Below are 13,804 nucleotides of genomic sequence, written 5' to 3'. Positions count from 1 at the left end.
CATACCACAAATAGGAGGAGGAGCTCGGCCAAACACCCAAAAAGGATGTAAGCCCCAATTATTTATTTTTTTTTTTATAGCGTATAAATTTTTGCACATTTTTGGGGGAAAATTAAATGACTGGATTAAATAATATCTGTGTATAAATATTAAATACCAAATTTACGGAAAGCGACATCAATAATAACACAATTCAAAGCAATGGGCGCACGACCAAATATTATATTTTTTAAAATTTAAAAAATAGTTATCTCATTCTTCTGGTCACATATCAAATTTAGGAGGTAGCATTAAGGAAAATTTGTTTGAGATATCCTAATACACATACATACATACACTCTTTTAAGAGGGTCACTCAATAAGTACCCACGTTTGTTGAATGTTCGATTTGTTGAGCGAATTCAACATTATCATCGTCGCCAGTACTCTACTTGTATTAAACAAAACCAGGAATAGATGGGTACATCTGTATAAATTCTGGAAAAACTGCCTGTCACAAAAAATGGAGCTGTACTGTTACCTAAAAGGTTTTTTGTTTCGTCAAAATGCGCCCCTAAACCTGGCTGTTCAAGTTATCGTCAGCCTGGCTAAAGAATGATAAAAAATTGGCTGTTTAAGTTATTCTCAGCCTGCCTAAAGAATGATAAACAAATTCATGGCAGACAAATTCTTAACGTTTAAAGATTTGTCCATACTGACAAGTTGAAGTCTTTTAACCTCTAACTCGTCAAGGCTAGACATTTGTTAAATTGTGTAAATAAATAAATAAAATATCTTAAACTATCATCCTCAAGGCAAACACAGTCGATTGTGGCCGGTTAGGTAACCAGTGAGCCACCTAATGTCAATTCAACCCAATAGTATGCCTTTTACCGTACGGATAATCAGATAACTCTAAGCGTTTAATGCTTCCCAGTAGTTACTGCACTTTGAGTTTCCCCACTTATAAATCCGGAGGATACCACAAGTTCCTGTTGCATGCGCCTGTTTATCGATTCTCTTCGAGCCTGCTTATCGGTGATTCCATTTCCATGAGCAGGTGCAAGCCTCAACGTAAACTTCCCATTCAGCTTAAATGAGAAGGTTACTATCGATGCAAAAAATGTCGACAAACTGATTTTTTTCTAAGACTTTGGAAAAATGTTCTCACACACTCACCCTCAAGGGTTTCCACACAGAAAAAAACTATGTTATCATTACTAACGCGGCTATTTATTGAATAACCTCTTGAAATTGCGTACAGACTCGTTTCAGAGCATTTAGTCACATATATTTAAGTAAATATTTTACGAATACAAAAAAAAAGGAAAAACAATTGAACATATCACACTTAGCCTAATTGAAAGCACTCCGAAGCGTCACATACATAGATCACATACGAAAATGTAAAAAATCAAAACTAATTTGATAGCCACCAGGCTATTGGACGTTGAGGCAAAACATTACATTTGCTATATCTATCAATGAATCGATTTTTTGCTCATTTTTTAAGATCCATAGCAGCGAACGTACTCATACATACAAGGCGAACCATTTGAGCTGTAACTTTGTAAAAAAAATATAAAAATTTTCTATTTTATAAATCTCATTTCTTTTTCTTAATATACCTTTTCTTTTCCTACTATCAAAGCCTTATCTTATTATTATTGTTAAGTTACATAAGATATTGGATTGATTTGTTAATGAACAGGTGTAAAAAATTTAGATTAAGAAACTTTCATGTTAAAATCAATCCAGTTGAATATAAAAATACTGAAGTACTATTAAAAAACCTACACTGTACTGCTGATATAAATAAAATGAAGTGAAATGAAGATGAAAGAAAATATGATACAAACGAACAAAATGTCTTGCTTTTGTTCGAAATTTCTAATTTCGATCGAAAATTATGGGTATAATTCGGTCGTCGAATAACGAAATTTGTACTAATATGAAGCCGTAGCATTATCTTCTATTCACGAAGAAGAGCTTATTGAAGCACATCAATATTGCAATATTGCGCAGTGTTGTACTTGAATTTTTTTGGACAGAATTTGGAGATGACTCCTCTGCTTCTACTTGATATAGTATAAAGATGGGTTGCTGAATTCAAACCTGGTCGTGCAAGCCTTGAAGACGAACTACGTCAAGGATGTCCAAAAACAGCAACAACACCCCACCCCCCTCGTAGAAAAATTACAGGATTTCGTATTGGAGAAACATCCAGTGACTGTAAGAGATTTAGTAGAAGCCCTATGCATCTCATTGGGCAGTGTAAGCAATATTTTAACTGAAGTATTGGATTTCAGAAAGCCGTGTGCATAATGGGTGCCGCATTCGCTAACAATAGAACAAATACACTTTCGAATGCGATTTACTTAGCAACATTTAGAGCGTTTTCGAAAGGATAAAGTAGATTTTATGCATGCAAGAAGAGACATGGGTTTGTCACCACGATCTTAAATCGAAACCAGAGGATAAAGAATGGTGTGAACCTGGTTCTTCGGCTCCGAAACGAGTTTATGTGCAAAAATCGGCCAAGAAGCTGTTAGCATTAGTTTTTTGGGATGCGACAGGAACTTAGTTTGTGGATTACTTGCAGACTGGTAAAACAATAAATTCTGATTATTATTGTAATCTTTTAAGCCAGCTGCAGAAAAAAAATTCGTGAAAAAAGACCCAGTGTGCAAAAAAAATTATTTTTCATCAGGACAATGCACCGATTCACAAGAGCATTTTGACAATGGCTAAAATCCATTAATCAAATTTCGAGCTGTTAGAGCATCCACCGTATTCACCAGATTTGACCTCTAGCGGCTTTCATCTGTTTCCAGACCTAAAAACAATCATACGTAGAGAGCGTTTTTCATCAAATGATGAGGCACAGCAGCTGTGGAAGCGTATTTTCCAGCCTTTCCAGATTCTCACTTCAGGGATGGAGTTCATAAGTTGGCTTCTCGTTGGAACAAGTGTATTCAGGGCGACTATACTAAATAATAATAGGACTATCAATAAGTTCGTGCGGTTTTACAACAGATGGCGTAACTTGATTATTATTCCATCGATCCACATTTCCAAACATTCATTGGAGAGCTACTGTCGTAAGGCACAAACGTCAGTATAAGTTTTTTATTTGAAGCGTAAACAACAATATTTTTACCACACTTGAAAATGTCGAATTTCGTGCCAAATAATGTGTTTTTGCGGGGAATTCTTCTTCATTATTTTAATATGAAGAAAAAAGCAGCCGAAAGTCATCGTATCTTGGTGGAAGTTTATGGTGAGCATGCTCTATTTGAGCGAACGTGCCAGAAGTGGTTTGCACGCTTTAAAAGTGGTGATTTTGGCTTGGAAGACGAAGAACGCGAGGGTGCGCCGCCAAAGTTCATGGATACCGAATTGGAGGAATTGCTCGATCAAGATCCGGCTCAAACGCAAGAAGAGGTTGCAAAAACTTTGGGAGTTGATCAATCAACCATTTCCAAACGTTTAAAAGCCATGGGAATGATCCGAAAGGTAGGCCATTGGGTGCCGTATGAATTGAAGCCAAGAGACGTTGAACGCCGTTTTATGGCATGCGAACAACTGCTTCAACGGCACAAAAGAAAGGGTTTTTTGCATCGAATTGTGACTGGCGATGAAAAGTGGGTCCATTACGACAATCCAAAACGTCGGGCAACGTATGGATACCCTGGCCATGCTTCAACATCGACGTCGGCGCAGAATATTCATGGCCTGAAGGTTATGCTGTGTATCTGGTGGGACCAGCTGGGTGTTGTGTATTATGAGCTACTGAAACCGAATGAAACGATTACGGGGGATGTCTACCGACGACAATTGATGCGTTTGAGCCGAGCACTGCGAGAAAAACGGCCGCAATACGCCGATAGACACGACAAAGTTATTTTGCAACATGACAATGCTCGGCCACATGTTGCACAAGTGGTCAAAACATTCTTAGAAACGCTCAAATGGGATGTCCTACCCCACCCGCCGTATAGTCCAGACCTTGCGCCATCCGATTACTATCTCTTCCGATCGATGCAACATGGCCTGGCTGACCAGCACTTCCGTAATTACGATGAAGTCAAAAAATGGATCGATTCGTGGATTGCGGCAAAACCGACCGAATTTTTCACAAAGGGAATCCGTGAATTGCCAGAAAGATGGGAAAAAGTAGTAGTAAGCGATGGACAATATTTTGAATATTAAATTTGTAACCATTTTACGTCAATAAAGTTTCAAATTTCGAAAAAAAACCGCACGAACTTATTGATAGTCCTATTAAAATTTGTTTCAAACGATAAAATTGTGCTTTTCTTATCGAATCACAAAACTTAGTATTGTGAAATAAATAAGTTTTGATTTCAGAACTCGAAAGTCACTTTGTTCAACCACTTCAAAGTAACCGCTTCAAAGTCTACTTCCCTACTAGTAGTTTCTAAGTACTCTGAAAATTTCTCAGCGACCCTTATCGAAAAAACCTCATAAACTCATTTTCGCTGCGATTAAGCTTTAAGATCCGGAAAAAAATTCGGTAATTGCGGAAGATCTCTCAAGTTTCTTCAACAACATAGTGTTGCGAAAACCAGGATGCTAATTAAGTGTATGCATACCTGGATGGTTCTTATAAAATATATAATATATATAATATCCTAACGGTAATTTGATTACTTTAAAAATAAATAAATAATTGGCGCAAACACTTCTGCTAGGTGTTTGACCGAGCTCCTCCTTCTATTTGTGGCGTGCGTCTTGTTACTTTTCCACAAATGGGCGAACTTACAGTTTTGGGCCGCCTCCGAACGGCAAATGGTTTCTTATGAGGAACTTTTTGCCAATACCAGCCGAGACGCGGCTGCTATTGGGAAAAACTTTTGATTACTTGATTACTTTGAGTTAGGTTATTTAGAAGAATTCCAGGCTATTGGCTTCAGCAAAGGGAAATTCTTCGTATTCATAGCGTTGCTTTTAATCGCTACTTTTCTAATACTGATTCAAGTAATCAGTACCTGCTTATCGATCTTTATTTACTATTTAATCAGTGATAATTTATGTAAGTCAATAAAAACGCTCAAAAACTTAATCGACAACGCTTTATTGATCATCCGTGATTATCATGTTCATCGTATCGACGACATATGTACCTACACCAAATTGATTGCTAAAAGCGCCAATTTATGACTCTTATAAATATTTACAAGCAATTCTTTGTGTTTTGTGAACGGCTGGAAAAAGAAGAACATTGTATGTAAATTTCTACATCGCTTCAATGGTGCTAATTGTTGGTGATAATTGAGTATCAAAAACATCTTGATTTAACTTTCAGTGAAAAAAAGTATATATGTATATATATATACTCGTTTCTGACGTATTTTTTTATTAATTTGTTTATTTAGTAAATTTTCGTGCGTTATTTATTGCCTGTGGAATTCTCACAGCATAGATAAGACGAAATTAACGAAAAATTTACATAATAAATAAATTATACGATGCAATAAAAAAGTTTCTCCAAGTTTTCTCCCCCCTTCTTTTTTTTTGTCTGTCAGCTGATTTCGCATTGGCACACCTTGACGTTTTTCATTTTTAAAGTATCTGTTCGTGAGTTTGCCTAAATAAAGATTGTGCGTATGATAATGACATATGTGGATGGAGACAAATAAGCTTCCTATTAGACGATAACGGCAAATAGTAACATGTAATTCATTTATATCGGACGGTCTTCGCTTATATTTACTATTCAATGTTAGTTTACTCTTTTACTTGTTTACTTTTTTCATCATCTGAGATTCTACCAGCGTATCACTAGTTTGTCCCTTTCGATAAAAGTCACCAATATACCTCTCAGGCTGCCAAAATTCTCAACATAAACGATGGAAGGTTATATAGGCCTTACACCAATACAGCTCTCGCTCCGTCTACAGATACTCAAGATAACAAGATTTCACCAAGGATAATAGATTGCAAGGTTTGGCCATACGAGACAAAATTGTGAGAGTAATTTCAGCTGCCACATCAACGGCGATTCGGCAGCAGCGTTCTGCCAGCTCATTTCACACATAGTGAAAACAGTTTTGAGGGTGTGATAATTAGCAGACCGTTATTCGGCTCTGAGCGAATTTAACAGAATCAGATGGTCGGCTGACGGGCTGACGTCACTTGAGTTAACAAAAAAACTGAGATTTTATTGGTGATATACGAAAAAATCAAACAGTGACACCTCGTTGCTATTAGAACAATGGCTGATTGGGTCAATGTATGAATACATGTGAAATGATCGTGCAGATTTCGCATGGTGAAAAGATTTTTAGAGGTGTATTACCTAGCAGAACGTTATTCGGATCAGAGCGAATTTGACAGATATGCCGACGTTATTCGTTTTGTGTTTCACTAAGCTAAAGCAAAACGGATGACGTAGAAACCAAAGTTCCCCTCAACAATTTTTTTTTCACCATGCCTAACAAGCAAACCTGGGATCTATCATCCTTGCAGAATTCGGTGGAGTCTCCCAAATGACATGACAACCGAAGCTCTCCTCACAATTTTCTTTTTCACCATTGATAAAGAACAAACCTGGTATATCTATCATCTTTGATTTCACATGTATTGTAAAGCTCGTTCAATCAGACGTGGCTCAGACATCAACCAAGAAAAAAATGAGCAAAAACTTTGTTGATGTTTTCGTATATCACCAATACAATCGCAGTCTTGCCGCAAACAAATCATCGTCACATCCCAAATGACGTTAGCACAGCAGCTCATTCTCTCAAATTTGCTGAGAGCCGGTTAACGGTCTGATATTTGCCACACCTTCTGAATTCTTTTCATCACACGATTTTGGTAGTCATCTTCTTATAAGTAGCTCCATATCCGATATAAAACTTCCTTTTCTAACGACTTCTCTATACCAACTTTTAGTTAAATTACCAATACTGCTAGTATCCCTCCTTTAGAATTATTGTAGTAAAATTCCGAGTTGGGCACAGATCTCTCGGAACATGCACACTGCCGTAGTGGTCGGATTTTCCTCCAACATTAAACACGTCCGTATGCATCAAGAATGGTGGGTTACGAGATTGCGACATCTGTGAAAGTATTTCTGGCGGTGACGTAATATTGAATAATCAAGAAAGAGAACGTCGTTGTTGGGAGAGTTCGTCGTTAAATGAATACAAATATTAGGTTATGCTCTCACTATCCATGAGAATTTAGAGAGAAGAGATTTATTGTGGGACTAATAGTTTGGGCATGAGTCTCCCGCTCTAAATCACGATGTGTTCAAACCATTCTGTCTCTTTGATACACGATGAGCAATTGTTGATGGTTACAAATCCCAAATCTGTCAGACAGCGTAAACGTCTAGGCAGCAAGAGCAAAACTTGCAAGAGCACGACATTGACTAAGAAAGTGTTCAACACCCACCTCTTCCTCGTTCCTGAAGCTGCAATCGAAGGAAACCCAATGTATGTATTTCCTTCTCTCACTCTTCCTTTGTATTTCCTTTAGACAGTACCTGGTGATGATGCCAACCACTGCACTTATGAAAGGCTGGTCTAAATGGATGAGGGAGGGACATACTAGGCATAAAATAAAATAAATAAAGAATTGGCGCGTACACTTCTGTTAGATGTTTGGTAGGGCTCCTCCTCTTAAATGTGGTGTGCGTCTTTATGTTGTTCCACAAATGAAGGGACCTACCGTGCCATAGTTGACTAATTTAAATTCAGTTCCCTTCTTCACCAGCTCTTCCGCGTGTGATTTCCAGATATATCTCTGTGTCCGGGAGGCACAAAATAACGTTCACGGTGTACCATTTAGCCAGCTGATTCAGAGTCGCTTTATCTTCAATTGCTAGTTTGGAAGAAGTATTGTTTCACTGTAGAGATTTTATGGCAGGTTGACTGACAGAGTAGGCAATGATCGGTTGTGCTGACCTCATTCACAATGCAGCCTCTTTTATAGCTCTATTAGCTCAACATAAAAGGCACTACAGTAGTAGGACTTTTGCGTGCATGTCAATGCCGATACTAATATTTAGTTATTATGACAGCAAATCCGCTGATTCTGTCAAATTCACTAAGAGCAAGATAACGGATTGCAATATCAGTTAAAAAGTTTGTTGAAAGTACTTGTATTGATATTGGCGAAGACGGTGCGGTAGGCCGCACAGTAGCCAGAGCAATTAATTCATGGCAAATAAAATACCCGGGAAGAGTAATTTCACGATATTCTGCAAAATTCCAGAGATTAAGATCGCTCTATTTAACACTATTGAACTATTTTTAATGGGTTCATCTCAAAGATAAAGCTAATGTGAATAAGCTAGAAAAAACTGAAGCTAAGAAAGATAATATTTAGCTCGAAATTGTCGAGACGGAACGCCGACTATGCGCAAATGTTTTCACAAATTTCATCAAAAGAATCAACATCCGGAAAATATCAGATAATTAATTTCCATTGAAAATACAAATGTATTTGGAGCTATTATCAAAGGAAAGCTAAGGAAAGATGAATGAGTTCCAGAAAAGTTCTTAGAGTTCAACAAAAAAGAGCGCACAGCTAGCAGTAGAATCTGAGAACAAATTGAGCAGAAAGAATGGAAGAGAACAAAGTAAAAAATTTATCAAAAATATGCGAAATATTTTTATAGTGAGTTATAATACAAATGAAAGCCATATATTTAATTTTTTTTTTTTATTTTTAGCTCGTCAGTCCATACTCGCAAGCGCCGAATAAAAAACCATATTAATAGGTGATTAATGGTATGGGAAGACCAGAAGCACTATGCTGACTTTCCCAGTTCGATGTTTTTCCCATATCAAGCGTCAGCCTATGTCTTTCATACACATACATATTCACACATGTGTAACGATATGTGCACAGCATGTGTATGTGTATGTAAATACAGCCCACCGCTCTTTATGATTATATCAATCGAAGAGCTTTTCAGCGCCAAGTGTTTGAAATTCAAATGGAAAAATAATCAAGCAATCAATCAATATTGTGCGACTATTTTGATTGATTGTGGCAATGATTGAACTTTATTGTTTTATTGCATTATTATGGTACGATTATTAGAAGTATTGCTGTTTGGATGGATTTATCGTCAGTAGCCATCTACAATTCGTAAATCTATCTCCGTCAAAAACTAAGGACCGGCGCGTAAAATTCTTAACTTTGCATTGTGATAAGAATTTATGTTGAACAAAAATAAACGCAGTTAATAAGTCAGAGTTTTCCACTGCCAATACATACAAGTGCTACATGCATACATACATACGAACCAAAAGGCCGGTGGCGAGCGAGCGTACTTGTGGCTAATAGTTGTTACTGCTTGTTAACAAATTACTAAGTGGAATCGCCACCAGTTGGCCAAGTAAACTCAGTTATCATATTGAATTTGTTGTGTATATTTGTGGATGACTAAGTGCCCTGTAGGGAAAAACTCAACATGTGAGTACATAGAATACTATCAGCTCAGCTAGGTTGTCTTCTATCTTTTTTTCATGCTAGCAAATGGAATTTTTAGTTAGCGATGTCCTACGCAATGTCAATTGTCGGGCCATGCATCAGCAAAATATTTGTTCATGCTAGCGAAAAAAAATTCTGGTCCCATATGTTTTTAAAGTAACTAATCATAAAAATTTTAGATCCGTTAAGAGGGAACGCCACTGTGGGGGGTCAAAAAATAGGGAATTTTTTTTTGTAAGTAGGAATGATTATTCGAGGATCGGACAAACGGCAATTTATTATATATGTATTAAACTATGTTGATGTAAATTTTTATTAAAAAATATTGAAAATTGACAAATTTATGTAAATAAACGTAATGAGTTTAAAAAAATGACGTCATCTGGTTGCAGCGATACAGCAATGAATAATCATCTGAAATCAAAAAACCAAAAATTTTATTAATCTACACAATAGTGGCTATCGTTGTACGTAGGCCTTTTTTTTTTGGTTTTTTTTTTTGTACAAGATGGTGGTGATTGGAATTTCGATGTGTGTTTTTCACCATTTTTTTTATTTTCAACAGGCCCAAAAAATTAGTTACTTTAAAAATTTTGAAAATCGGCTACGTACAACGATAGCCAATGCGATAAAAAAAATTTTGAGGAAAAGAAAATTAAAATCGGCTCATTAGTCTTCGAGAAATCGTTGCCACTGTATGAAAAAAAGTCGTTTCGAGAAAAACACGTTTGAAATAACGGGGCCGAACCGACGGGCGCTCACTTAAGTGCACATAGAGTCGGGAATAAAGCAAATTTCGCTTTTAATTTTTTACCACATTTTCTTGAGTAGTTATAACAACAATTTATGCAAAAAAAAAATCGATTTTTTTTTAATTTTCACAGTGGCGTTCCCCCTTAAAAAATAAAAAAAATATCCATTCTATTGGGTTGCTCGGAAAGTAATTTTGTTTTTTTGTGGTAAAAATGAAAGACGAACTTCGTGTAATGAATAAATATTTAATATAATTAAATTATATATTCGCCACTCTGATCCAACAGCTTTTGCCATCTTTCTGGTAGTAGCACAATTCTACTCTCGTAAAATTATTGGTCTTTGCTGGCAAAAAACTAAGCTTGGTGATTTTTGACGTGTTCATTTGAGGTAAAGGCTTTACCGTCCAAAAAATTTTGCAGTGACCGGAACAAATAATAATTCGAAGGGGCGAGGTCTGGAGAATATGGTGGGTGTGGCAGTATATCGCATCCAAGCTGTTAAAACTTTTGGCGAGTAACCAAACTTGTATGAGGTCTCGCATTATCTTGGTTGAACACTAAACCTTTTCTGTTGATTAATTCTGGCCTTTTCTGTTGAAGTGTACCACTCATTGTGTTGAGCTGATGACAGTAGACTTCCGAATTAATTGTTGTGTTATCCAGTAAAAGCTGAAAAAAAGTGACTCCTTCAAAATCCCACCAAACAAACAGCATCACCTTTTTTTATGGATATCGGCTTTTGAAATACTTTGAGCCGGTTCATCTTTTTTACTCCATGATCTCTTACATTTGAATTGTTATATACAACCCATTTTTCGCCCCTAGTAATGATGCGCTTCAAAAATGGATCATTTTCGTGACGTTTGAGGAGTGAAGCACAGACGTCAACGCGACGACACAAATTTCTCTCCGTGAGGACATGAGGAGCTCATATATCGAGCTTCGAGGTTAAACCCAAGCCTTTCAGGTGGTCATAACCAGTTGAATTTGCTAAATTTAACCTCTCATCGATCTCACGAGTTGCTATTCGCCGATTTGCATCAACTAATGCCTTTATCACGTATTTATCAGCTTCAACCGGCCTTCCAGAACGTAGTGCATCTTCGACATCAAAATTGCCGGATCGAAATTTTGGTTTTCTCTAAATCAGCCAATATTTCAGTCCCCTTCAAACTGCCGCAAACGAGCAGCATTTTTCAAGCAGAGGTCTTCGCGATCCTGCAAGCATACATAGGAATATAGAGGTAAATGAAACTGCCGATGAGCTTGCCAGGAAGGGGTCGACAGAACTAGTTTCAGTTGTCCCCTTCTCCTCACACATCAGTGGCCCCTTGACCGTTGTTGAAGGCAAACTGCACATGTTTTTTCTAAAAAAGCGCAAGTCAGATGGAGGTCTGTCTCATTGCGTACTATTTCAAAAGCACTATGGCCTCAATACGTTAGAAACAGAACGCTTAAGGTGATGGGGACTCCCCGCCATTCAATTGTCAAACTCATTATGGTGTTCACTGGTCTTTGGGTGACCGGTACTCATGCGTAGAAGCTGGGAATTCCGTACAACCCCTATTGCAGAAGCTGTGGGGATCCTGCAGGAAAAAAGAATGCTGAGGACTTTCTCTTCAAATGTCCCGCTATGGCGGATAGACGCTTGAGATTCCTCAGCGTGCCCTTTAGGGATGGCTTGAGGAAATTTTCCAGCCTAGATCCTTTTTCTCTCCTCCACTACATCAACAGCACTGGATGGCTGTAGATGGTTTTCTCCTCCCTAAATTTTTTCGCAGGTATTGGTCTACATTATGGTATCAAAACGGCACGTAAGTGCTACTTGAAGTGTACCTGGGGTACTCTTGCCATCTAACTTACCTACGTACCTATTTATCTGAACTAGAATGTTTCCGTACTAGTCTGACTTTTTCCTTCAGCGAGCATATAAACTTACCCACATATGGTTATGTGTATACTAAGTGCTTACAACTACACGGTTGTATCTCTCGAGTGCACTTATCATAAGTAATTGAAATTGCTACGCTATTTCTGCTTATAATAGCGTGACACTAATTAGCTCATCGTTTGTAAAACCCAAGGATTTCTTTAATTTCTTCCAGTATGTCATCGGCTAGTGAAAACCGTAGCAACAAAAACTTAGTTTCATCTTTTAAAATAAAGCCTTTATTTCAAGCAAATATTAACCACTTGATGTATTTCTGGTAAAATCGAGAGTGTAGGTGTGACGAAGAATGAGATAAAGCGCCATGTTCCAATTTATAGTCATAAGTGAATAAATAAATTGTTAAAAAAATAGTCCAGATATGAATAGGTTAATCTCTCATATATGGAGTTATTTCTTTTACATAAAAAGTTTGAGGGTTCAGGAACCATAAAGAAGCACAATTTTAAGTTGTACGAGTATTCACCCATACCCACAACCTACACCACATATTTCGGCTATATTTTCCATGTAGCTCCGCAAAACTGCATTAAAAATGCATCTAACACAACAAAGACGAACGGTACCCAAATACGAGCTATGGTCATATTGGAAAGAATAATGAAATGGCGCCTATCGTGGTACCGTTACTATGCTCTCAGCGAATTTGACAATGAGTGACGTCATATTAGCAAAATTGGTACTAGTATGGCCAGATTACCATTTTCGTTTTGATTTAGTTTTTTTTTTATTTTTTACTATTTAGGCTCGGAGTTTTAATACTTTCCTCGTGTCTTTCTTCTAATTAAAATGTAATGTTTATAATTTTATAAAATATACATTTCTTAAAAATTAGTTCAATAATTCACTCAGTTTTATTTAGCTTTACTTTTTTAACATCTGGTCGCTTCGACCGCGATTTATTGGTCCTGCTGGTGTTCTTCTTCTTTCAGCAGTCAAATCTCTCTCCCGATACTGCAGTGTTGCCTAGTTTGGATATAAAAACGCACTAAAATGCCCATTTAAAGAAAAAAAACAAATTTTTATTGAACCTCTTAAAGAACTTTGTATGCGTGTCAAATGGTCTTTGAAATGTGCGTTTTTTAAATAAATGTGTTATGGTTATGTAGAATTTTATTTATGAATTTTTTTTTAAGAGATACTCTTTTGAGAAGATAACGACTTTTTTGCTATATTTGAGGTTATGTAACAAGGTAAGTTACTGTAAGTAAGTTTTTGTAGAAATGTCGTTATGGTTTTTTCAGTATTTTCTGGTATTTTGCTCATTCTTACTATGAATACACCTCTATATCCCTATGTCCCACTAAGGATTGAGGACCGGAAGAAACTATTACACTTCTATGGTTTTTATTCGCATTCAGTAAATTCAAACGCTTTTTAAAATGTGTAAAAAGGTTTTCACTGTTAAGAAGAGTTGAGAGAAGAAGATTTAATATTCTTACATAACTTTAAAAGGAGCAACAAATTAAATTTTCACCTTCAAAATATCAAATTTTATAAGAACCAACAAATTTTCATTAACACTAAAATCCTCTCAGAGTGATCTTTTTTAACATTCTTTTGTTTAATAATATAGTTTTTTTTAACTTACAGTTTCAGTAGGTTTAAATTAAAAAAAAGAAACAAACACCAAACTAAAAAATTTTCACAT

The 13,804-nt window shown here is 36.6% G+C and overlaps 1 protein-coding gene across 3 annotated transcripts in view; it reads right to left on the bottom strand.

Annotated features, from left to right (window-relative positions):
* The window catches only part of LOC128862802 (sodium/hydrogen exchanger 9B1), a 70,914-nt gene that overhangs the window by 42,675 nt on the left and 14,435 nt on the right, over nucleotides 1-13,804 (bottom strand). Inside the window, exon 1 of one of the 3 annotated variants that reach the window (XM_054101549.1) lies at nucleotides 924-995. The exons of the other annotated variants lie outside the window; for them this stretch is intronic. Within the exon in view, the coding sequence (XP_053957524.1) occupies nucleotides 924-980 (57 nt within the window). The 5' untranslated portion in view covers nucleotides 981-995. Of the gene's footprint in view, nucleotides 1-923; nucleotides 996-13,804 lie in introns of those variants that run through there. 3 annotated transcript variants of the gene reach the window in all.

This window comes from Anastrepha ludens, chromosome 5 (assembly GCF_028408465.1).
Source record: "Anastrepha ludens isolate Willacy chromosome 5, idAnaLude1.1, whole genome shotgun sequence".
Lineage (NCBI taxonomy): Eukaryota > Metazoa > Arthropoda > Insecta > Diptera > Tephritidae > Anastrepha > Anastrepha ludens.
This window is presented reverse-complemented; position numbering and strand designations above follow the sequence as displayed.